The sequence below is a fragment of the Oncorhynchus gorbuscha genome, linkage group LG17, assembly GCF_021184085.1.
Source record: "Oncorhynchus gorbuscha isolate QuinsamMale2020 ecotype Even-year linkage group LG17, OgorEven_v1.0, whole genome shotgun sequence".
Classification (NCBI taxonomy): Eukaryota; Metazoa; Chordata; class Actinopteri; order Salmoniformes; family Salmonidae; genus Oncorhynchus; species Oncorhynchus gorbuscha.
The window spans coordinates 34696304-34722897 of record NC_060189.1 but is presented as its reverse complement, the minus strand read 5'-3'; the positions used below and the strand labels follow the sequence as shown (position 1 = coordinate 34722897).

Genomic DNA, 26594 nt, shown 5'->3' with positions numbered 1-26594 from the left:
CTGCAAGCTGACACCAGTCGTTAATTGAACAGCGTTTCCTGGCTTCCGGGTTAAGCGAGCAGGTGTTAAGAAGCAACGTGGTTTGGCGGGTCATGATGACCTTCGCCTCTCCCGAGCCCCTTGGGGAGTTACAGCGATGAAACAAGATCGCAACTACCAATTGGATATCACAAAAAAGGGGGTAACATTTAAAAAAATAAAAGACTGCATCTGAAATTGCACCCTACTCCCTATATAGTGCACTACTTTTGTGGCATTGGGCCCTTTTCAAAAGTGGTGCACTATATAGGGAATAGGGTGCCATTTGGACCGTATGCTAAAAGAGGGATATCCAAAGACAGAGAACAAGAGCTACTCAGCAACATTCATCACAATAACAACACACTTTGCATAACACCTGGGATGAAAACACGTATATTTGCTCAACTTACCCCAAGGCAAATATTTGGACTATATTAGCCCAAACAAGGATGCACTTTCATGCTAGGTTTAGGACCTCATATTGAAGCTTATAGAGACCTCAACTGATGTATAGAACAATCTTTGGTTTAGAAACAAGCCTCATGAAACCTCGAACACAAAACATTTACTTGACCTGGCCAGTTGTTTTGGACCGAACGTACCCCTTTTTCCACCAGGTTTCTTCATTCACAGACTTCATGAAATGATGACCTCTTCCTAAATATTTGGCCACATTAACTCTGTCTATGGTTTCCTAGAAACAAGGGTGATTGAACGTACCCTCCCGTACTGCTCTCCGCATTTCTCATGGTGTCAAAACTATATGGAAACACAAACACAAACCCCCATACAAAACAAAAACACAATTGTATTTGTAATGTGTCTGTAACGAGGTCTTTTTGCTTCAGAAGATGAATAACTAACAAGGAGATAAAAGTCATAACAAAGCTTGGGAAATCTGTAACAATATTGCCTATCTCACAAATCCGTATGTTTATGAATCAAAAACGCCTCATATATTCTGCTGTCTGTCTGTGTATGACGTCAATCTATACTCTCCAGTATCTCACCAGCCAACCAACCACATCAAAACCCTTCAAAGTTGCTCTCAACAGCCCGCCACATAGATTTCCCCCACTTCCCTTCCCAAAATGGTTTATTGAGTCTCCCAGCCAGCCAGCCAAGGCGGTGCGAGGGGAGGCAGGTAGCTATAAAGAGACAGATAAGAGATGCGTTGGAGAGAGAGAGAGAGAGAGAGAGAGAGAGAGAGAGAGAGAGAGAGAGAGAGAGAGAGAGAGAGAGAGAGAGAGAGAGAGAGAGAGAGAGAGAGAGAGAGAGAGAGAGAGAGAGAGAGAGAGAATCAGAGAGAGAGAGGGAGAGGGAGGGAGAGAGACAGAGGCTCAGAAGGGGGCGACGGCTCCTTGACGAGCGCTCATCATCTCCTCTACCTTCCCCTGAACCTGATCTGTCCCAGTAATCGCTCGCTTCAATCAGAAGAAGAAAAAAAAATCTATAGTTCAATGGTAATTTTCTCTCCTCTCCTCCACTCCTCAATCCGCCCCTGTCTGTCTGTGTCTGGGCCAGGCACCTGCTGAAGCCTCTGAGGTGGAACGGCTCAATATTAGCTCTGAAATTAGCAGCAGTCCCTTGTTAAAGACTTGGCACACTGTGAGCAGGGATAGACACTGTTAATGGCATAAAAGCCCTCATCACCTGGGAGCCACACAATTACTTGAGCCAGCCTCTCTCTCTTTTCTCTCTCCCCCTCTCTCTCTATCCCGGCCCTGTATCCTTGAGACAGCTTACTCCTCTCCTCACTGGCCACCAACCAAAACGGAGGAGACAGAGAGCGAGATCTTTCCCGTGACAGCCCCCTGCGCCTCTCTAAACCCCATTTAAAGGAAAAGCAGCATTCAATTGAACCGCTAAATCGCTGTTAATGAATTTTGGGGGGCTTTTTGCGGTGAAAATCGGTGAAAAACAGGTCTGATAACATTATTGTGATTTAAAGGTGTAGTAGGGGTAAACTCACTCACAAACAAACAGTAAATGTCTTCAGAAAACTAAATCAAAGAGTGCATTTTTAATAATGATACTTGACATAGTACATATACTCAGGTTATTACTTAGGCAAATGTAATCCATAACTCAGACAGGCTTTAATATGGCAGACTGAGTCCCCGCGCTTCTGAAGTTCAATATAATATTTATGATTCTACTTTACTTATTAAGGAGACTGAATATAAGAGAGGAATAAAAAGGAAGTAGCCTTGTAGCTATGACAGTAGCATATTTTTAATACAGTATGTACAATAGAGTAAGTATCCTCTCACTATCACAATGTCCCCTTCTCTCTGCAGTATCCTCAACATGGGCTGTGAACTTTATTAGCCGTTTCTCTCCACAGTCCAAAATGCTTTCCTGTATGGCTACTTCTCCAACATCTTAAAACTAAGGCTGTACAGGTCATTGGCTACAAGGCTACACTTCCTGTGTCTCTAGGCCAAGTCTGTACAAGCTGATATTATATTACATCTCCACGCTGTACACTACAGGCCAGGGGTGAACCCAGAGTCACATGTGAGGCCCCGCAGCCACTCTGCAGCCATCGCCCTGACAACAAGCAGCATGGTGAGCATATCAGGGCCACCCTGCACTGAGACCTACCGTAGGGTTGGGATGGTGGGGTGGGAACCAAGAGCAGCATCGCTAGCCTTCCTCACAAACTACACTGAACAAAAATATAAACGCAACATGGAACGTGTTGGTCCCATGTTTCATGAGCTGAAATAAAAGAAACCAGAAATGTTCCATATGCACAAAAAGTGTATTTCTCTCAAATTTGCTACACACATTTGTTTACATCTCTGTTTACATCTCTGAGAATTTCTCCTTTGCCAAGAATCGTGTGGCATATCAAGAAGGTGATTAAAAATCATGATCATTACACAGGTGCACCTTGTGCAGGGGACAATAAAAGACCACTCTAAAATGTGCAGTTCTGTCACAACACAATGCCATAGGTGTCTCAAGTTTTGAGGGAGCGTGCAATTGGCATGCTGACTGCAGAAATGTCCCGACATGCTGACTGCAGGAATGTCCACCAGAGATGTTACCAGAGAATTTAATGTTAATTTCTCTACCATAAGCCGAACTCCAACGTCGTTTAGAGAATTTGGCAGTACGTCCGACTGGCTTCACAACGGCAGACCACATGTAACCAAGCCTGCCCAGGACCTCCACATCCGGCTTCTTCACCTGTGGCATTGTCTGAGACCAGTCACCTGGACAGCTGATGAAACTGTGGGTTTGTACAACCAAATAATTTCTGCACAAACTGTCAGAAACCGTCTCAGGGAAGCTCATCTGCGTGCGTTCCTGTCGTCCTCACCAGGGTCTTGACCTGACTGCAGTTCGGAGTCATTACCGACTTCAGTTGGAAAATGCTCACCGTCGATGGTCACTGGCAGACTGCAGAAGTGTGCTCTTCACAGATGAATCCCGGTTTCAACTGTACCGGGCAGAGGCAGACAGCGTGTATGGCGTCATGTGGGCGAGCGGTTATGGTATGAGCAGGCACAAGCTACGGACAACGAACATAATTGCATTATATCGAACGCAATTTGAATGCACAGAGATACCGTGACGAGATCCTGAGGCCCATCGTCGTGCCATTCATCCGCCACCGTCAGCATGATAATGCACGGCCTCATGTCGCAATGATCTGTACACAATTCCTGGAAGCTTAAATGTCCCAGTTTTTTCATGGCCTGCATTCTCACCAGACATGTCACCCATTGAGCATTTTTGGGATGCTCTGGACCAACGTGTATAAGCGCGTTCCAGTTCCCGCCAATATCCAGCAACTTCGCACAGCCATTGAAGAGGAGTGGGACAACATTCCACAGTCAACAGCCTGATCAACTCTATGCGAAGGAGATGTGTCGCGCTGCATGAGGCAAATGTTGGTCACACCAGATTCTGACAGTTTTTCTGATCCACGCCCCTACATTCTTTAAAGGTGTCTGTGACCAACAGATGCATATCTGTATTCCCAGTCATGTGAAATCCATAGATTAGGGCCTAATGCATTTATTTAAATTGACTGATTTCCTTACATGAACTGTAACTCATTAACATCTTTGAAATGGTTGCAAGTTGCGTTTACATTTTTGTTGAGTATAAGTACCCACTTGGATCCTTAAAGTGGAGAGGCTGGTGCTGCCCTGAGCCCTCCCAGCACTCAGCAGTCCTCCCTACCCCTCCTCTGGCTCCCTGCACATGGATGCTGGATGCCACAGCTGGAAGGGCAGCTCCGTGCCAGCCTAGTGGAGCCTATCGGAGTGTGATCAAAGCAGGTTACAATAGACTCCTCACAGGGTCAGCTGCCGACAACCTGTACAAGATTTACGCCTTCAATAATAAATGAACTAAACATTTTGAAGTAATTGGCTGTGCAGAGGCAGAGGAAGAGGCCCCTCTCTCTATCCCTCTCTATCTCCACCAGAGAGCTTGCTTGTACAGAGCAATAGCGTTTGAATAATTGATGTATGATGCAGTGGTGTGGTGGTGGGTTGCCTTGATTCGCTACAAGCTCTGAGTTCGACTGTGGTGGTGCTTCTGATGATAATCACTGTTTAGAAAAACGATAGGAACAGACAGAAGAAAGAACATGTAGAAAGAAATTGGAAGAAGAGGAGCACTTCAACAACAAGACAAATCCCACTGGGCAAAAACTTGTTGAATCAACGTTGCTTCCACGTCATTTCAAACCCCAAATTAAATGTGACGACTTTGAACCGTCATGGAATACTCACTGGATTTGATTCCACCTAAATCTAATGGCATGGTGAAATATTTCGATGCTTTTCCCATTGAATTTACGTTAGTTGACAACTCAACCAACCGTAAATCAAAACGAGACGTTGAACTGACGTCTGTGCCCAGTGGGATATCTCATCGCAGATCGGCTTCTCTCTGAAAGACTGAGGCCTCAATATACAGACTACTGACTCATGATGATAAACAAACAATTATCATCTTAACAAATGCACCCCAGACAACTCTCTCGCTCTACTGAAGTTGTCTGATGCCAGATCTTCACAGAGATGAGGTCTGGCTGTCTGTCCCGCATGCTTGTGAAATTACTCTGGCACTATTTTTGCTTTGTGTCTCCATTCTGATCATAGGGGTACCAAGAATAACAAACATAGACAAACAGACAGGCAGGGACTTTAGAAAGCAGAAACGACTGTACAAGATAGTTTATGTAGTGAAATGCCACCTCGACCCTGTACCAATGAAATCCTTCCACTCATTGTTGCGTTATTTATCTGTGCATCACCAAGCTATAGTGTGTTTGTGAGCCTGAGATACACGTAATTTATGGTGTTTGTTGCAAGTGTAATTTGTATAATGTGCTCATAAAACATTGCGGAAGACAACAGCAGATCTGCTTGGGGAATGATAAAAGACCATGGAAAGTCAGTTATCTAAACTCCTGATCAGAATTCATATTGTCCCAACGCTAGCTACACTTTCAGGGCCTATTCATAATATTGACTGTATCGTCACTATTTTGCAAGCCATAAAATATATCGCTAGATACAGAACGGTATATGATTTGTAAAAAGTCCCATTGTTGTTTTTCAAGCATGACTGTATTGTATTAGTAAGGAAGACTACTGGATCTGACACACAGACAGGAATCACAGGCATGGTGGAAGTACTGGGAAGGATGCCAAACACCAGAGCCAATACAGGTCATTCATTACAGAACCTAAATGTTCATCCATTTTAACACTATAATTCATTCTAGAATCTATCAATTCTAAGGCTAGAATGCTAGAATGTATCAATTCTAAGGCTAGAATGCTAGAAAGTATAAATTCTAAGGCTAGAATGCTAGAAAGTATAAATTCTAAGGCTAGAATGCTAGAATGTATCAATTCTAAGGCTAGAATGCTAGAAAGTATCAATTCTAAGGCTAGAATGCTAGAAAGTATCAATTATAAGGCAAGAATGCTAGAATGTATCAATTCTAAGGCTAGTATCAATTATAAGGCAAGAATGCTAGAATGTATCAATTCTAAGGCTAGAATTCCAGAATGTATCAATTCTAAGGCTAGAATGCTAGAATGTATCAATTCTAAGGCTAGAATTCCAGAATGTATCAATTCTAAGGCTAGAATGCTAGAATGTATCAATTCTAAGGCTAGAATGCTAGAATGTATCAATTCTAAGGCTAGAATTCCAGAATGTATCAATTCTAAGGCTAGAATGCTAGAATGTATCAATTCTAAGGCTAGAATTCTAGAAATGCTAGAATATCAATTCTAAGGCTAGAATTCCAGAATGTATCAATTCTAAGGCAAGAGTGCTAGAATGTATCAATTCTAAGGCTAGAATACTAGAATGTATCAATTCTAAGGCTAGAATGCTAGAATGTATCAATTCTAAGGCTAGAATCCTAGAATAGTATCAATTCTAAGGCTAGAATGCTAGAATGTATCAATTCTAAGGCTAGAATTCTAGAACGTATCAATTCTAAGGGTAGAATGCTAGAATGTATCAATTCTAAGGATATAATTCAACAATCCTAAGACTACATCTTAAGTCATACCAAAGAACAGTGAAATACATGAAAGTGCACGAGGACAATGAGATGGGTATAGGAGTTTGTTAATATACATGTATATTGCATGTAAATGCCTATCTACATAATCCCGTGTATTAGATGATGATAGCCTATGACTGTAAGACTGGTACAGTATCTGCCTGGTGTTCAGTACATTTATCTCCTCAGCTTCATTGAAGGAAGTTACTTTAGGAGGCTCTAACGAGAACTTCGAATCTGACACGGGAGAGAGGAATTATGCCATTGCATTTGTAAAGACTATCACGGACAATTAAGAAAGCCGCAGATGATGAGGCGGAGGAGAAAGACTGAAGGGAAGGTGTGGAAAAGGGGAGCTTCTTGTCAGTCACTGTTAAGCTCCCAACGATTCAGCTCAGAGGTTAGTAACTGACGCCAGCGTTTACATAACGGTTCCTTATGCTTTGGCAAACACCAAGTAGGCGGGTCAGATATAACCTTTCAACATCGGACAACCGATTCAGCTTAGTTAGGTGCATTTCCACGGTAACAGAGTGACGCTGAGACTTCACTTTAAAATGTATCCCAAACAAAAACCAATGACTGCCAATTTAAACAAGCCATACAACTGCTTTTATCAATTCCCACTGAAAACTTTACAAAAACACATTTACTTGAAGAACAGTGGAGATGTGTTTGTGTACACAGTTGTATGGCTTGTTTAACTTTGCAATCATTGGTTTTTGTTTGGGATATATTTTAAAGTGAAAAATCTTGGTCTCAGCATCACTCTGTTACCATGGAATCGCCCTTAGGACATTTCTAATATCATCAGAAAACAACCTTCAGAAACAACTAATGGCCCAGAGAAGTCATGCATACAGTCAATCACATAGGCCTCTCTGCGTCCCAAATGGCACCCTATTCCCTACCCCGTGCACTACTTTTGACCAGAGTACGCTATATAGGGAATTGGGTGACATTTGGGACTTATACACGTAAATGTATGCTAAGTGATGGATTGGCTAGCCAGGTCAGAAACTGTCTCTGCCCGGTACCGTGGCCCGTCAGTTCTAGAACGTGTTTATCCAAGGACAAGCATTCTTATCTTCCCATCTGTCCCCTGGAACTCTTCTAATGTGTGAGACAGGTGGCCCGCTCCATGTTTAGAGCCCGTCGGGTCCAAATACGATTAAGAAGTCAAATTAAGCGGCCGTGGTAAATATGAATGCTATATTTAGGTGTGGGAGAAACAGCGAAACTGAAAACAATCCCTGCTAACTGCCGGCCAGAGTGTAAATACATGGAGAGAGAGTGACTGGATGGAGACTAAGGAATGGACCATTCTAATCTGATAGCTTGGACTTGAGTTGATAGGCTGGCTGGGAGAGACACAGGATTAGAGTGAGAGGCAGCAGGCATGCCTGTGCAGGGTTGGCTGAGAGACAGACAGAGGCAGGTGAGACTGGTGTGGATCAGAGTGTCTACATACAGAGATAGTATGCAGATAGTAGGTAGCCTTTATAGAGACACAGGGATACCCCCACCCCCCCTCCCCAGGGACCCCCCCCCCACCCCCCACAGACACTGTAGCATGTGGACATACCACTTCATCCCATTTAGTAATTTCATCTATGTGAATGGCAATATTTTTTGCTCAACAAATGTTGAAATGAATAAAAGTGTTTTCGCTGTCTTTTGTGTGTCACAACTTCCGAAAGAATAAAAAAAAAGAGAATTCTCATATTCAAAGGGTACCATGGCCTTGGTCGTAAATCGTATCCCTTAACACCAGCCTATTTAGCTTTCAATTACTGTTAAAAGCAGTCCGGATGATATAACTAACTCTTCCGCTGTTTATGACTGATCATTAAAACTATCTATAAAACTCCATCATTCAAAGGTTCATGGCTGAAGAGTTAAACATACTCAGACAGTTCATCTCGCTCTGGGCCGACGTAGAGAACGGCAGCGTCTAAAAAGTGGAACCTTAACAGGGGAAATTGCCTGGGGGGGGGGACGGGGACTATGAGCGATAGTGATTGTGTGAGTGGACACATGGGAAGTAAAGGCCTATAAATGCACCATGTCTATAGCGCCGGCTCTTCCACCGTGATAGAGTTCAGCTGATAGCAGAAGCAATCTAAGAAACGCTTTCACAGTTGAATCTTTCAACCAAGCTTACTCTGCTGACTTTTACATTTACTACCAGACAATACATTACACTCCCTTCACAAAACACTCCGAACAAATACCTATGAGATTGATGATAGTATTGATATACAAATGACTGTATTCTAGGACGATACAAGCTTAGGAAGCCAACATTATCAATAACAAGATAAATCGCCTCGCTCCCTTATTCTAAACGGAGCTACTAACATGGCGATCTGAGTTCATATGAATATGTAAGTCAAGATACCTATTATTGTTCAAATAACATTCCTACATGAATAATATTTTCTGTCAGATGTTCTAGTACACTACATGACCAAAGGTATGTGGACACCTGCTCGTCGAAGAACTCACTCCAAAATCATGGGCATTAATACGGAGTTGGTCCCTCCTTTGCTGATGCAACAGCCTCCACTCTTCTGGGAAGGCTTTCCACTGTTGGAACATTGCTGCAGGAACATTGCTGCAGGGACGTGCTTCCATTCAGCCACAAGAGCATTAGTGAGGTCGGGCACTGAAGTTGGGCGACCCTGATTTAGCCCACTGCAGTAAAAGGTTAAATACCAAATTCCAATAAAAGTCAATGCCACAGAGATCGCTATGGATAATGCTTTAGATCACTTATAAAATGCTTTATTAATGATAATGAACATGACTGAAAAGTCCTGTAAGGCACAGGTCCTGTAAGCGGTCTGAATGTATTCACCTTACAGTGATAATGCACTGGGAATTGAAACTGCTCTGAAGTTGCTGTAACTTTAATCATCATAGTAACAAGCTGATGTCTAACTTTTAATTGGAGCTCAGACAGAATGTTTGCTTCCTGCTAGACAGGGGTAACTAATGTCTTCACCGCGTTGGATACTGGATACTACTGGGCTAGTGTAGCCTGAGGTAATGTTCAATTACTGTATACGGCATTAGTATATGCAGGCCTCTCCTCTCCTAAAATCTTTCCTCTCCACTCTTCTCATCACCTTTTCTCCAGTCTCCTTGTCTTTCCTTTCCTTTCCTCTTCTCTCTCCTCCTTTCCTCTTCTCTCCTACCCCCTCTTTTCAGCTCCTCTCCTCTCAGTTAAATGGAAGGTAGCCTACAGCACAGAGAGACAAAAGGCTCGTTTTTTCCCCCCTGTTCGTTTTCATTCAGTAGCTGTTTTTAAGGCCATGAAAGAAAGAAAGTAAAGAAGTTGAGGTCATCTGTTTCTAATACTGTACAGTAGAACACATCATTCATCACAGCCAGGTGAACTAATGATTGACCATCATCGGATCCCTCCTTGAGTGGCTTTTCTCCTGCTACACCGTAATTGTGGTACAAATCCATCACTACTGTACTGTACTAGCTATTACATCGGTAGACTGGAGTTGACTGGGTTGGGTGGAAACTGTTCTCACCAAGCTTACTGGGTAACAAGAAGTTGATGTTCCAAATCAACTGAAACTGTACTGTAAAGGTGAATGTGGAGGAAGGGAGGACGACACCTTTGAGGATCCATTGCATCAGCATGCACCAGATTGATACGCTTCATCAATTCCTGCAAAAACACAAAATTGCCAATTGTGTCAACACTGCTGCATCCTCTGTTTTGATTTGACTCGCCCCTCCTCCTCCTCTGCACTTTCCATGCACGAGATCAGATGTAGCTAGTGATTTGGTTACTGAGATTGACATATAATTACATCAAGTCCAACAGTCAAGCCAAAAGCAAAGCAAACAGCCAGTGCATGGGAAATAATGTTTTGACATAGCTGGCTGCATTCTGCATTTCATAGACATCAAATCGTTCTGTCATGGTTGGGATGACACTTTCCTTCTTCCCCTCTCTAAACCTGACGCACTTAGAAATGCTCTGCATATTTGAATATGAGCGCCCATCCTCAGAAGACCGTGTATTGATTATATTGAGACCTCTTTCACCATATAACATTACATCTAGTCCTACTTGATATGCTAAGTGTATTATCATGCAACTACAGTGTAGAGCTGTCAAAATGGATCTCCTCAGTGTCTTGAAGCCATGCTATGTACTTGAACAGTGACTGTTTGACAAGAATGACTATTAAAGCGGAATGTTTTCAAAACAGGTTTGGCGTTTGCAGCGCCAAGCAGTGAGAACATGGAGCAAAACGTAGAAAACGCAGAGACGCTAGATGTGTTCGATGTCTAACCAAAGCAGCATTAATAAACCTAGATTGCTTTGGATAATCGCAAGCAGAGCCTCTCCGGCAGCATCCCTAATGGTGCCATATTCCCTATGTAGTGCACTTCTTTTGACCAGAGCCGTAAGAGAGTGGTGTGATTCTGACACAACCCATATCGCTGTGACACTCTGCATGATAGAGGAAGTGGTCCTGGCTGGTCTCGGAGGCTGGAGAGGCCATTACCCAGAGTCAGCCCGGGTTTCACAGAGCGCCATGCAGGACTAGCAGACATGTTTATTCATGGACCAATGAGCAGGAGCGACCTGCAAGGTGACTAGCTGTCAGGAGCTGCCAGAACACATACAGTGCGTTCGGAAAGTATTCAGACCCCTTCCCCTTCTCTACATTTTGTTACGTTACAGCCTTATTCTAAAATGAATTCAAAAACAAAAAATCCTCATCAATCTACACACAATACCCCATAATGACAAAGCAAAAACAAAGCAAAAATGTTTGCAAATGTATTCAAATACCTTATTTACGTAAGTATATACATAGATGTGCAGGTGTGAGTGTGTGTGTGTGTGTGTGTGTGTGTGTGTGTGTGTGTGTGTGTGTGTGTGTGTGTGTGTGTGTGTGTGTGTGTGTGTGTGTGTGTGTGTGTGTGTGTGTGTGTGTGTGTGTGTGTGTGTGTGTGTGTGTGTGTGTGTGTGTGTGTGTGTGTGTGTACCAACATTGCTCTTTTTCTGAATGACAAACCCCATATATCAAGCAAACTAGCCTTTGAATAGTTCTCACACAGGTATGTTTCTCAACCACAACAAAAAAAAGTTTTAAAAATGAACAAATGAAACTTCCCCACTACGGTCAAAAGCTCCAGCCTCATGACTGCATTGGTGAGTTAATAACACCCAGCTCTGATGCCTAACATCAAGGTAAGGTTCTATGCCTTTTTAATCTTATCTCGTTAATACTTTAGAAAAACCTTACAGGCATATGAATCAATTAATTATGTCTGAAATGTTACCAAACGCAGCTCATGGTTTCTGCCAAATACATGTGTCAATCACGCTACCGCGGCAACAGCTGTGTAATTACAGCTAGTCCACATCTGAAGACGGCCGCAACGCCACATTCAAAGAATGTTATTGCTCCGGGGCTCACAAATTACACATTACATGCACCTGTATGAACTTAATTTGACTTTGATCTTAATTTTCTCAACAACCCCCCCCCCCCTGTAAATTACAAATTCTGCCTTAATCCTCTTCTCCTGCACAGAGAGTAAAGGAATGGTATAGCAACAGGGCTATACTACAGTAGGTAGGCTTTTAACTAGCATGACGGAATTTAGACCCAAGTATCTTTTTCATTGAAATATTTTTTTCTTCCTAAATTGAATATATACCATTTTTCCTAACAAATATGTTTAATTATTTAGATCATTTATTCACTGGTCTAGACGTAATTGAATATAAAACTTGTTTATATTCAGTACTTTGTGTGCCTATAACAGGCTCCTGTGGGGCGGAGCAGAGTGTAGCTTAGTGGGAATGGCCTGAGGCAACAGAATTATCTTGAAGTGGAGTACTGTAGGTACACTTAGAGTAGGTGAAAATCAAACCCATCATAAATCAGTCAGTTGATTGTATTAAATATCTTAGTAAAATAATCACCATTACAACAGGTGGACACAGCAGTTATATTTCAAGTAAGAAAATGTGGTTTTATTTTGAACACTTCAACTATACTTGATTGGACTTGCCTGGTGCAATAGAACCAATAGAATAATCCCAGAAAGTGCAACGCCTCTCACCTGTGCACTCCAGACAGACTCAAGTAAACAGCAAAAAAAAAAAAAAAACAATGATTTGAAAGAAAACGGATACTATTTGAACCCAGGTCTCTTCAGAAGTACCTCAGACTACAACTTCAGGAAATCTATACAATACATTATTAAAAGACAGGCAGCAGACAAAGAAAGAAACAGGTGGATGAAGGGAGAGAGAGAAAAAAAATGAAAAGAAAGCAGTTTAAATAATTGAATGGTAGGCATCTAAAAAAACAGTAAAAGAATCCATATAGTTTTACAATCTGAGGGAAAAGTAGGTCAGAAAAGAAGGAGGGGAAAAAAAGAACATCAAAGGAAGAAAGTCGCAACAAAGTCATACAGTAGTAAAGCTACCATATACCAGGAGCAGGCTCATGCAATGTTCACAAGGCATCAGACAGGGAGAGCACGCTCATACCACCACTCTGGAATACAGAGGAAGAGGAAGGAGAGAAACACATCCCAAACACTTGGAGGTAGAAAGGTGAACTTGGGAGGCAACACACACACAGCTAACATAATATAGTCATCCCAAATCAATACAAACATGGTTGAACACCCTGCCTTGAGCCTCCCTGACTACCCTTGCCAATGTGTCATATAGCTTCTACTCCTGCTGCTTCAATGGCTGCCAAGAGGGCCAACCTGAGCATGCTGAGACACACACTTAAAGGTCCAATGCAGCCGTTTTCATCTCAATATCAAATCATTTCTGGGTAACAATTAAGTACCTTACGGTGATTGTTTTCAATCAAAAAGGTCCAAATGAAACCAAAATAGCTAGTAGGCAAAAGGGAAAAACAGAAAATAGTTTGGAAGTCTCTGTCTTATTGGACTATTAACTAATTTACTGCATGGTGATGTCACTATGTAAAGCCAAAACTCCAGCTTACACTTAAAGGGCATTATCATAATTTTCACAATTTCACATTATTATTCCAACCTTATAGCGTGGAAATATATACGAAACACATATTTTTAGTTGTTTTTGACTGCACCGGGCCTTTAAGGATGTGACGAAGCTACATATCCATAAACCTATAATGATGTTTTGTCGGGTCATTCTTTGTAATTGGTCTTGAAATGTATGCTGTACAAGAGTTGTTTAGTGGCGTGTTATATCTATTTTATAAAGTGATATTAACATACATACAATACATATTGTATACTATATACAAGGATTTCAATTAATTGACAACTTATTCAGTTTGATGACAATTCCTTCTGCATTTGTATTTTCAGCTATAAAGAAGCATGCTCATACTGGGAAGAGTATGTTTAAGACTGGAGTGTTTTAAAAGAGCCACTGCCTCCTTGGGTCCCTAACATAATCCGCACCCACATTAATGACTCCTGTTAACACTCAATCTCCTTTCTCTCTTTTAATCTCACTATCACTCTCTCATTTCGGCCATCCCTCACTCACTAGCTCCTTGGCTGACTTGTGGTATCTGTCTGGAGCCTCAGCCCACCTGGCATGAGACAGACAGGCAGACTGACAGATCAGGATGTTCTGACCTTGACCTATGACCTCTCACCCTAATCCCCCCCCCCCCTGACAAAAGACAAGTGTCTAAACGGCACCACTTAAACACACACAAACAGACACACACACAGCTTGGTTCCTGACATGCTCTGGCTAAAGTTCCACTCCCACCTAGAAAGCTATTTCAGACTTGGTTTTCAAGACTCCTTTTATATTTGCTTTGGGGGTAAAGGAACAGCTGCTATGTTCGAGTTTTATACCTGGAGTATGGAAGTTTTGCAGCTGCATGCATAAAGAATCCCCATGGCAATGGCAATGTGAGATAAGAGAGAGGGAGAGGAAGAGGGGAGGAAGAGGGGAGGGGAGGAGGAAGGATTTATGTGTTTTCAGAGCTTGTCATGCCCTAAAGAGATTCCTTAGGCAAAGCAGGCCACCTGCCACACGGTATATGAAACTCCAGTCTGCAGGCCTGTCTTGCTCTTTCTCCTACTCTAATCGGTAGCTTCACTTGGTTCTTACACAACAGAAGGTTGGTTTCTAGAGCTGGGGTTAGGACAGACATGGCATTAAAACACGACGGAGGAAGAGGTAGCCGGTTATGTCATACTGTGGGCCCTTGTCTGTCAGGAGACCAAGGACCATTCTGAATGGGATGTAATAATTAATAACTGTATACTGTACCTATAAATGCTTCATTTATGCACCATCAATAGAATAAACTAGACAGCTCCATCCCTACCATCTCATGTACAGCAACATCTACTCCTAGGCTAAGGGCTAACATGGATGCTCTTCAGCCCTAACTGTATAGTAGTGTATTAATGGTGATGTGTACTGAGACACAGACAGTGAGAGACTCACCCTGATCTTCCCACACCTCATCAAGGTATACAGCTCAATCCTTGTGTGCTGTTATCTAGGGGCAAGGGGTGTTTGTGTGTGTGTGTGTAAAGCAGCACATAAGGAGTAAGGGGGTGGGGGCTGGGGTTACTGAGACGGGGATCAGGGGCAAGTGGAGCGGACTGCTAGCTCACCTCAGAGCGCATGGTAAACGAGAAGAGACAGGTGTGCTGGGGGAACCTGGGCCGCTACAGCCCTGCTCGGCCCTGCTCGGGGAAGAAGTGGCCATCCTTCTCACCCACAGCCATTTATCTCAATTTCACCCTGTGCTGCAAACCGCTTACAACACACACACGCTGTCCGGCCTGCACGTTCAGGCACCGTTTAAACTAATCATGGTGGCAGAATGGGGCCTAGCTTCATCAGCATAGAAAAACCCATCTAAACCTAGCTACATACCGCATAGTATACACAACTTTAAAGCAACACACACAGTGTTCCTCTTCATCTCAGCTGGAATTTGGCCACTACTTAGCCTGGCTAAGAAGCCATATTGCTAGTGCTGAGCTGAACCACTACTCTCAATAGCCAGATAGAGAAAGTGAGGAGCTGAAGAAAGTAAAGGCCGAGGTGGGCAGTATTCATCTGGACCCTCGGTATACTGCGTGTGTGTGTGTGTGTGTGTGTGTGTGTGTGTGTGTGTGTGTGTGTGTGTGTGTGTGTGTGTGTGTGTGTGTGTGTGTGTGTGTGTGTGTGTGTGTGTGTGTGTGTGTGTGTGTGTGTGTGTGTGTGTGTGTGCACGCATGTGTGTGTGTGTGTGCACGCACGTGCGCGTGTGTGCGTGCGTGAGTGAGTGCGTGTGTGAGACAGCACATAAAGGGGTCTAGGCCTGAGAGTAGGCTAATCATAAACACAGACTGTAATGACCTATTAAGAAGTGTCTTTTTCTCAAAGCGTTACATAAATCCCCTTTATTCAGGCCGACAGTAATCCTGCCGTCGCCCCTGTGCTGTACGTCAGAGGGAGAGGGGGATGGAATCCATCTGAGAGCTAGAGGAATTATGCCCCATGTTCATTTCCTAATGTGTAAGCCTGGCTCTCTTACTACAAATGAAAAGATGTCCTCATGAAGCTGTAAGCCAGCTAGACGTCGAGACGTCGCCTCAGTGAAATACGTCACACGTTGACTTCCCACAATGCCACTGACTAGTTGCCCACTACGAAGCCTTGTATCGTCCCCAGTTTGATAACACAGAGCAGGCTCGCCTGCGTTATAAAGGGACAGTCAGTGTTTCTCTGAGAGGTGTATTGTTGATCAGCTCGGAGACACAGCTTCAATAAGAGTAGGACTGTCTACATGCTGTATTGTCTTTGGATGGCAAAGGACGAGCGGGATCCTTCATTTCAACTGGTGTTACCTACTGTAGAAGAAACATAGCTGACTCCCCTTAGATCTACTAACTCAGTATCACAAATGACATTTAAAAAAAAGCAAAATGACATTAAAAAAAAGCTAAATTACATTTAATTTTACATTTATTTAACCAGGCAAGTCAGTTAAGAACACATTCTTATTTTCAATGACGGCCTGGGAACAGTGGGTTAACTGCCTGTTCAGGGGCAGAACGACAGATTTGTACCTTGTCAGCTCGGGGGTTTGAACTCTCAACCTTCCGGTTACTAGTCCCAACGCTCTAACCACTAGGCTACACTGCCGCACATAAATAGTTCCTGTACAAAAAATAAGGAACATTACAACACAGCTTCCTGGGGGATTTTTAATTATACATGCCATTATGTGTGGCTCAAAAGCGACCGTGAACTTTCTAATTTGACCACATTTAAAAACTACAGAAGCCAACATTGAAAAAAGTATAGCAACACCCAAGTGCATCTAGGCCTACATTTTGGGTTAAGTAAAGTGGACTTATGTCATTTTATGCACAAGCCGGCATCCTTAACCATGTTCTCTCTCTAACCAGACCAGAGAGAGAGTTGGCTTGTATTGTAAAAGTATGTGTGGCAGCTGAGCTGTGCCCTGGTATGCCCCTGTCCAGAAGGAAGAAGGGAGGGCAGAGAAAGGAAGGAAGGGGGAAAGGGATGGAATTACCATGGCGATGAGGTATGTTGTTGCCCTCCTCCAAGGTGGAGTGTCTTGGGCCTAGAGGCAGAACAGGAGCTGGCATTAGCAGGCCTCTCCCAGTAAGGGTCGCTGTGGAGAAACAACGTGAAAATCTCTTAAAGCCTATAAGGAGAGAAGAAGAGTACGGAGCACAGCCATACATATACTGTCTATACATGTATGCATATGGTTCTGGTGTGAGCCCCTCTATCCCCCCCCCCTCAAAGTCCACAAAGATCATTAATGACACATATTGATCTAAGGCAGAGACAAGATGCAGTTCCCATTTAAGTTACAAAGTAATGTGTCACTTCTTTCACAGTATTCAGTAATGATGGTGTTTCTAAACGATACTGTACCACAAGAGAACATGTAATGTACGCAAGCATGCAATCATTTCCACCAACAGTTACATGAAAACACGGTGTGTGACGTTGATGGGTTAATTCAGTCACACGGAACAATATAACCATGGAAGGGAAACTTCTGTGGAGCCACATTCTCTCAAAAATTCAGACTCTCATGCGGTGATGTCAGGCAAAGTAATGCATATCACACGTCAAAAGTATAGTACTACTACTAATAATAATAATAATTTATTAAGTTACTTTTTAGGGAATTATCTTTTTATCTTTTTAGGGAATTATCTTTTTAGGGAATTATCTTTTTATCTTTTTAGGGAATTATTTTGAACTCTACACACCCATAAAGAGTGACTGTCAGAACTGATATAGTATTCGATTGTTCATATGCCCTGCGAATCAGTGAACTGCTTCGAGGACTGGGTGAACCTTAGATACAGTATGTACCATGCAGCAAAACACTGACATTGTCTGCACATTCTGTATGGATATTAAGACACTTGATTGGCAGGTTGACTTCATATTTGTCACCTGCGCGTCATCAGACTCACCTGGACTCCATCACCTCCCTGATTACCTTCCCTATAAATGTCACTCCCTTTGGTTCCTTCCCCAGGCGTTATTGTTTCGGGCAAAAGGTGTCATGTCTGTGCGTTCGTGGTTTCTTGTTTTGACTTACGTTCCGTTTATTTATTAAAACACTCGCTGAACTAGCTTCCAGACTCTCAGCGCACACGTCACACTATTCTTGGTATGTTATTTTGAGCATGACCATGAACTGCTATATGGTTAGAATAGAACAGGCCTCGGGGATAATCCGTTTGCTTGAGACACACACCTATTTTTAAGAGAATATATATATATATATATATATATATATATATAGTGTAAAATAAAATGAGTCATTGATTTATAGACACTGGTTTTCATTCGATTTTTGATCAAGTATAATTTACAGAGGAATATTGAGGAAAGGCACATAACTAATTGTATTTAGATATATTGTCGTGTTATTGTTGTCAGGTATACATCTGCTTTAGTCCAACTCAGTACATTAGAAAAGACAGTTGCAACTCTCTCTTACAATCACAATTGAAAGCTATTGAACCCCGTCCCAGTGCTGACACGCTGTATTCCCTAGCATGCTACAGTAGCAGATACCCATGGACCTCCAGCCATTGCGCTAACACTAGTTAGTGATGGCTAGGGAAACTACCTCTAACTTCCATCATACTGGACGCAGAGACATACAATAATATCCATGAGTCCACCTGACCCTAGGGATGTAGATAAAGGCTCTCAGTGCCAAAATCCCAAAGTATCCCTTTAAGGACCTCCTCACACCATCCTATTAAACAGCATGGTCTCACTATGAAGGGGGAAGCATTTACAGGAAAGAGATGGCAGCAGCTCTCTCTGGGAGCGTCACTTGCACTGTACAGCCCTCACTAGCTAGCTAGCCAGCTATCTCCCTCAAGATTGATGCGTTGCAATTTACAAACGTCTGCAAGCCACATGTCACTTAGTCGAATTTATTCCCTGCAGGTATGGGTAATGTCAGCCAGTGCAATATGCTCCACAATAGCCGCCACCACCACTATACACTGAATGAAACTACAAAAAGACACACACACACACACACACACACACACACACACACACACACACACACACACACACACACACACACACACACACACACACACACACACACACACACACACACACACACACACACACACACACACACACACACACACACACACGCGCGCGCGCGCGCACTGACACACTCTCTGGCCTGAATGGCACAAAAAAACAGCACAATAGATGTGGTTTCAAGGCCACAAGGTAAATTGCAGACAGCGATGGGAGATTTGGACTATTTTTCAAGGCTGACTATATTACACACTGTACCAGAATTGTGTTGAAATTATACACTTTTTCACGTGGGAGAAAACGAATCCCACCAGCCCCATTCTACTCTATAAAATGTTCCAATGTGGCCTTTAGACGATTTCCTAGGAATCAGCCATGTGATTGAAAACATGTCACTTTTACACCACCCCACTGTTCCTTCTCTGTTTCCACTCTGGCGGCAGGTAATCTAGCGGTTAGAGACGCGGGCCTGCAACCAGAGGGTTGCCAGTCTGAATCCCAGGTTCCTTCTCTGTTTCCACTCTGGCGGCAGGTAATCTAGCGGTTAGAGACGCGGGCCTGCAACCAGAGGGTTGCCAGTCTGAATCCCAGGTTCCTTCTCTGTTTCCACTCTGGCGGCAGGTAATCTAGCGGTTAGAGACGCGGGCCTGCAACCAGAGGGTTGCCAGTCTGAATCCCAGGTTCATTCTCTGTTTCCACTCTGGCGGCAGGTAATCTAGCGGTTAGAGACGCGGGCCTGCAACCAGAGGGTTGCCAGTCTGAATCCCAGGTTCCTTCTCTGTTTCCACTCTGGCGGCAGGTAATCTAGCGGTTAGAGACGCGGCCTGCAACCAGAGGGTTGCCAGTCTGAATCCCAGGTTCATTCTCTGTTTCCACTCTGGCGGCAGGTAATCTAGCGGTTAGAGACGCGGGCTTGCAACCAGAGGGTTGCCAGTCTGAATCCCAGGTTCCTTCTCTGTTTCCACTCTGGCGGCAGGTAATCTAGCGGTTAGAGACGCGGGCCTGCAACCAGAGGGTTGCCAGTCTGAATCCCAGGTTCATTCTCTGTTTCCACTCTGGCGGCAGGTAATCTAGCAGTTAGAGAGGCGGGCCTGCAACCAGAGGGTTGCCAGTCTGAATCCCAGGTTCATTCTCTGTTTCCACTCTGGCGGCAGGTAATCTAGCGGTTAGAGACGCGGGCCTGCAACCAGAGGGTTGCCAGTCTGAATCCCAGGTTCCTTCTCTGTTTCCACTCTGGCGGCAGGTAATCTAGCGGTTAGAGAGGCGGGCCTGCAACCAGAGGGTTGCCAGTCTGAATCCCAGGTTCCTTCTCTGTTTCCACTCTGGCGGCAGGTAATCTAGCGGTTAGAGAGGCGGGCCTGCAACCAGAGGGTTGCCAGTCTGAATCCCAGGTCCGACGGGGAACATCTGGTGGGAAGTGACTTAACCCCCCACAACAACAGCTCCCGGGCGCCCAGTGTCAGCCCCCCCCCCCCTCTCACCTCTCCCAAATAATTGTAACTGTGTGTCTTTCGGAGAGGCTGGGTTTGAAGAGGAAGTCACATTTCAGTTGGACCTTGTGTGCAATTGACCAAAGCACCTGTGAGCCCTTAAGTTGTTTTCTCAACATGTTTTAACTTCTGACATGCAGGTCGAAAATCCACAATCCCCTGCATATAGTGCTGTATATCTGAGTCTGGATTTAGACAGGTGATCTAGTCTTACTGCTAGGGGATTGGAGCTTGGTGTTTACTTGGTGTTCCTGGGCTGGACCAGGGGGTAGAAAGCCTGGAAGGTCAGAACCAGAGCTATCCTGGCACCAGAGGGGTTTTCTGCAGTGAGGCATAACACTAGTGGTGCTCATTGGGTGGATAGAGAGATATAGAAAGCACTGGAGGTTTGTTGGAGGATTGTTATCCAGCCATGATGGCTCTTTGTCAAAACAGCAGCCTGATCCTCATCCTGATCAGCTCACCGCATGCCTCTGTTTCTCTGTGTGAATGAGGTCTGCAAGGGTGGATGGTGGGGCTTTCTCTCCTCTCCTCTCCTTACCTCTCCTCCCTCACCCATCCTCCCCTCCCCTCCTACCCTCTCTTCACCTTATCTCTCCTCCCTCTCCCATCCTGCCCTCCTCTCCTACCCTCTCTTCACCTTATCTCTCCTCCCTCTCCCATCCTCTCCTACCCTCTCTTCACCTTATCTCTCCTCTCCTCTCCTTACCTCCCTCTCCCATCCTCCCCTCCTCTCCTACCCTCTCTTCACCTTATCTCTTCTCCCTCTCCCATCCTCCCCTCCTCTCCTACCCTTTCTTCACCTTATCTCTCCTCCCTCTCCCATCCTCCCCTCCTCTCCTACCCTCTCTTCACCTTATCTCACCTCCCTATCTCTCCTCCCTCTCCCATCCTCCCCTCCTCTCCTACCCTCTTTTCACGTTATCTCTCCTCTCTCTCCTCTTCCCTCATCTCCTCTCCTATCCTCCCCTCCTCTCCTCCCCTCCCCTCCCCTCCTCTTCCCTCATCTCCTCTCCTATCCTCTCCTCCTCTCTCTTCAGCTTATCTCTCCTCCCTCTCCTCTCCCTCTCCTCTCCCACCCTCCCCTCCTCCTCTCATCTCCTCTCCTATCCTCCCCTCCTCTCTCTTCAGCTTATCTCTCCTCCCTCTCCTCTCCTACCCTCCCCTCCTCCTCTCCTCTTCCCTCATCTCCTCTCCTATCCTCCCCTCCTCTCTCTTCAGCTTATCTCTCCTCCCTCTCCTCTCCTACCCTCCCCTCCTCCTCTCCTCTTCCCTCATCTCCTCTCCTATCCTCCCCTCCTCTCTCTTCAGCTTATCTCTCCTCCCTCTCCTCTCCTACCCTCCCCTCCTCCTCTCCTCTTCCCTCATCTCCTCTCCTATCCTCCCCTCCTCTCTCTTCAGCTTATCTCTCCTCCCTCTCCTCTCCTACCCTCCCCTCCTCCTCTCCTCTTCCCTCATCTCCTCTCCTATCCTCCCCTCCTCTCTCTTCAGCTTATCTCTCCTCCCTCTCCTCTCCTACCCTCCCCTCCTCCTCTCCTCTTCCCTCATCTCCTCTCCTATCCTCCCCTCCTCTCTCTTCACCTTATCTCTCCTCCCTCTCCTACCCTCCCCTCCTCCTCTCCTCTCTCTCCTCTTCCCCCCCCCCTCTCTCTCTCCCTCTCATCTCTGCTCTGCTCCTCTAAGGTAAGGGGCTCATATCAAAGGGCTGAATCAGAATCGTTGAGCGACGTACAAACAAACAAAGCAAATAAAAAAACAGCCAATGAGGTCTGCATCATCAGTCTTCAACAGAGACATGCAGCAGGAAACAACCAAACCCCCTGCTGAGAAACACTTTCCTCAAACCTGTCATTCATTGACAAGACAGGGGGACAACATTGTAGGCTATTTTGCTCTGTGAAACAACAACAACCTGGCACCTATGGAGAGGATACAGAGACCCATGGAGCCAGACATGAGTAGAGGAGCACAGAGACCCATGGAGCCAGACATGAGTACAGGAGCACAGAGACCCATGGAGCCAGACATGAGTAGAGGAGCACAGAGACCCATGGAGCCAGACATGAGTAGAGGAGCACAGAGATCCATGGAGCCAGACATGAGTAGAGGAGCACAGAGACCCATGGAGCCAGACATGAGTACAGGAGCACAGAGACCCATGGAGCCAGACATGAGTAGAGGAGCACAGAGACCCATGGAGCCAGACATGAGTAGAGGAGCACAGAGACCCATGGAGCCAGACATGAGTAGAGGAGCACAGAGACCCATGGAGCCAGACATGAGTAGTGGTGTATTGGGTTCTGCGGTGATGATGAAAAATATTTGCTGGAGCCTGGCGATAGTAAGTGGCTGATGAATAAGAGTGGTCAGACCCCAGGAAGAGCAACCTCCCGCTGTTAAACCACACACACACACACACACACACACACACACACACACACACACACACACACACACACACACACACACACACACACACACACACACACACACACACACACACACACACACACACACACACACACACACACACACACACACACACACACACACACACACACACACACAGGAGGAGGGACCGTCTCCCACTATTAAACCACCGCAGAGGAAGTCCCAGCCCCTCCTCAGAACCCAACCCTCCCCTGGCTGGCTGACATGTTTATTGGGCCTTTATATTGACTCCAGGATCGGGTGGTTGGGACCAGCCAGTTGATTTAAAAGGCCTTTTATCGATGTCATCTGGAGGACTGAGGTGAGTGACATTTACAGGTAAATTCTCTCCCTGTACTGCCAGACTACTACAATAACACAGTCCTTCCACCGGTTAACTGACCACACCTCCATAGTACCTCTCCCTCTCCGTGCTGCATGGCACTGGGAAGAGATCAATCTTACGTAGGGAGGCCATCGACTGAGACTATGTGGTTAACCCTTCATTGGGTTGGAGGAGAGTTAACAGCTTTCCCAAGGGGGAGAGCGCTGTCTGATTTCAGCTTAACAGAAACTCTCCCCACATAAAACGTATCATGTAATGTAACTAATTGCCCTACCAAACAATACACAAGGGACCTACATTATGGTTAGGCTACTGTTGAGCCATGCACTGCATCAAAATGTATAATTAATTGGTAAGACTAGTGAGTATAATTAAGTATAGTATGGCGGAAGACAAGTTCAAAACGTTCGAACTTTCGTCCATTTAATTGGTCTAAGAAATATATTAACTACAAAATGTAGAGTACAACACGGGGGCATGTTGTGACTATGTACCACATTAGAATGTCAAGTGTATCAGTTCTCCAAGCTAGTAGATCATCCACTGTGTAAAGAGAGGGAATATCTTCTCTGTATGCTGTCTGTCTGTCTCAATGAATATTTAACCACTACATGAGTCCTGGCATCCAGCCAGCAGACAGGGTCTAACGTTCCCTGATATCAAAGCTACACTACACACTGCATTCGGAAAGTGTTCAGGCTGCTTGACTTTTTCCACATTTTGTTACATTAAAGCCTTATTCTATAATGAAGTAAATTACACTTTTTTTATCATCAATCTCCACACAATACCCTATAATGACAAAGTGAAAATTGTTTTTAGATTTTATTTTGCAAATGTATTAAAAATGAAAAATTAATTCTTTACATAAGTATTCAGACCCTTTGCTATGAGTCTCGAAATTGAGCTCAGGTGCATCTTGTTTACGTTGGCCATCCTTGAGATGTTTCTACAACTTGATTGGAGTCCACCTGTGGTAAATTCAATTGATTGGACATGATTTTGAAAGGCGCCTGTCTATATAAGGTCTCACAGTTGACAGTGTATGTCAGAGCAAAAACCAATCCATGAGGTCGAAGGAGAGCTCCGAGACAGGATTGTGTCGAGGCACAGATCTGGGGAAGGGTACCAAAACATTTCTGCAGCATTGAAGGTCCCCAAGAACACAGTGGCCTCACTCTTGAATGGAAGAAGTTTGGAACCACCAAAACTCTCCTTAGAACTGGTCGCCCGGCCAAACTGGTTAAATCGGTGGAGAAGGGCCTTGGTTAGGGAGGTGACCAAGAAACCGATGGTCACTCTGAGAGAGCTCCAGAGTTCCTCTGTGGAGATGGGAGAACCTTCCAGAAGGACAACCATCTAAGGAACAGCACTCCACCAATAAGGCCTTTATGGTAGAGTGGCTAGACAGAAGCCACTCCTCAGTGAATGGCACATGACAGCCCACTTGGAGAATGCCAAAAGCACCTAAAGGACTCTCAGACCATGAGAAAGGAGATGATCTGGGCTAATGAAATCAAGATTGAACTCTTTGGCCTGAATGCCAAGCACCACGTGTAGAAGAAACCTGGCACCATCCCTACCTGTGAACCATGGTGGTGGCAGCATCTTGCTGTGGGGATGTTTTTCAGTGGCAGTGACTGGGAGACTAGTCAGGATTGAGGTAAAGATCAATGGAGCAAAGTACAGTGAGATCCTTGATGAAAACCTGCTCCAGAGCAATTAGGACCTCAGACTGAGGGCGAAGGTCCACCTTCCAACAGGACAATGACCAAAAGCACACAGCCAAGACAATGCAGGAGTGGCTTCAGGTCAAGTCTCTGAATGTCATTGAGTGGCCCACCCAGACCCCGGACTTGAACCCGATCAAACATCTCTGGAGAGACCTGGAAATAGCTGTCCAGCGACGCTCCCCATCCAACCTGACAGAGCTTGAGAGGATCTACAGAGCAAAATGGGAGAAACTCCCCAAATACAGATGTGCCAAGCTTGTAGCGTCATACCGAAGAGGCCTCTAGGCTGTAATCGGAGCTAAAGGTGCTCCAACAAAGTACTGAGTAAAGGGTCTGAATACTTATGTAAATGTGATATTTCAGTTTTGAATTTTTCATACATTTGCAAAAATGTCAAAAAACATGTTTTTGCTTTGTCATTATGAGGTATTGTGTGTAGATTGATGAAGAAACTTTTTTTTAAATTATTATTTTAAAATAAGGCTGTAACGTAACAAAATGTGGAAAAACTCAAGGGGTCTGAATAGTTTCCGAATGCACTGTATATACAAACGTATGTGGACACAACTTTTGATTTGGCTATTTCAACGTGGCACCGTCACAGGATGCCACCTTTTCAACAAGTCAGTTCATCAAATGTCTGCTTTGCTTGAGCTGCCCCGGTCAAATACAAGTGCTGTTATTGTAAAGTGGAAACATCTAGGAGCAACAACGGTCAGCCGCGAAGTGGTAGGCCACACAAGCTCACAGAACAGGACCGCCAGATGCTGAAGCGCATAGCTATTGAAAAGCATCTGTCCTCGGTTGCAACACTCACTATCGAGTTCCTGGAGGCTACGTCAGCACAAAAACTGTTCGTTGGGAGCTTCATGAAATGGGTTTCCATGGCCGAGCAGCCGCACACAAGCTGAAGATCACCATGCGCAATGCCAAGCGTTGGCTGGAGTGGTGCAAAGCTTACCTCCATTGGATTCTGGAGCAGAGGAAACGTGTTCTCTGGAGAGATGAATCACGCTTCAGAACTCTTAGTCCCAGTGAAGGGAAATCTTAACGCTACAGCATACAATGACATCCTAGATGATTCTGTGCTTCCAACATGGGGAAGGCCCTTTCCTGTTTCAGCATGACAATGCATGAAGCGAGGTCTATACAGATATGGTTTGTTGAGATCGGTGTGGAAGAACTTGACTGGCCCGCACAGAGCCCTGACCTCAACCCCATCGAACACCTTTGAGATGAATTGAAACGCCGACTGCGAGCCAGGCCTAATCGCCCAACACCAGTGCCCGACCTCACTGATGCTTTTTGTGGCTGAATGGAAGCAAGTCCCCGCAGCAATGTTTCAACATCTAGTGGAAAGCCTTCCCGGAAGAGTGGAGGGTGTTATAGCAGGAAAGGAAGGACCAACTCCACAGTAATGCCCGTG

The 26594-nt window shown here is 44.7% G+C and overlaps 1 protein-coding gene across 5 annotated transcripts in view; it reads right to left on the bottom strand.

Annotated features, from left to right (window-relative positions):
• Nucleotides 1-26594, bottom strand: part of LOC124001919 (neuronal PAS domain-containing protein 3-like) — a 406591-nt gene that overhangs the window by 305520 nt on the left and 74477 nt on the right. For all 5 annotated transcript variants that reach the window (XM_046309078.1, XM_046309079.1, XM_046309080.1 and 2 more), the window contains one exon: nucleotides 17140-17241. In XM_046309078.1, the coding sequence (XP_046165034.1) occupies nucleotides 17140-17241 (102 nt within the window). The remainder of the gene's footprint in view (nucleotides 1-17139; nucleotides 17242-26594) is intronic.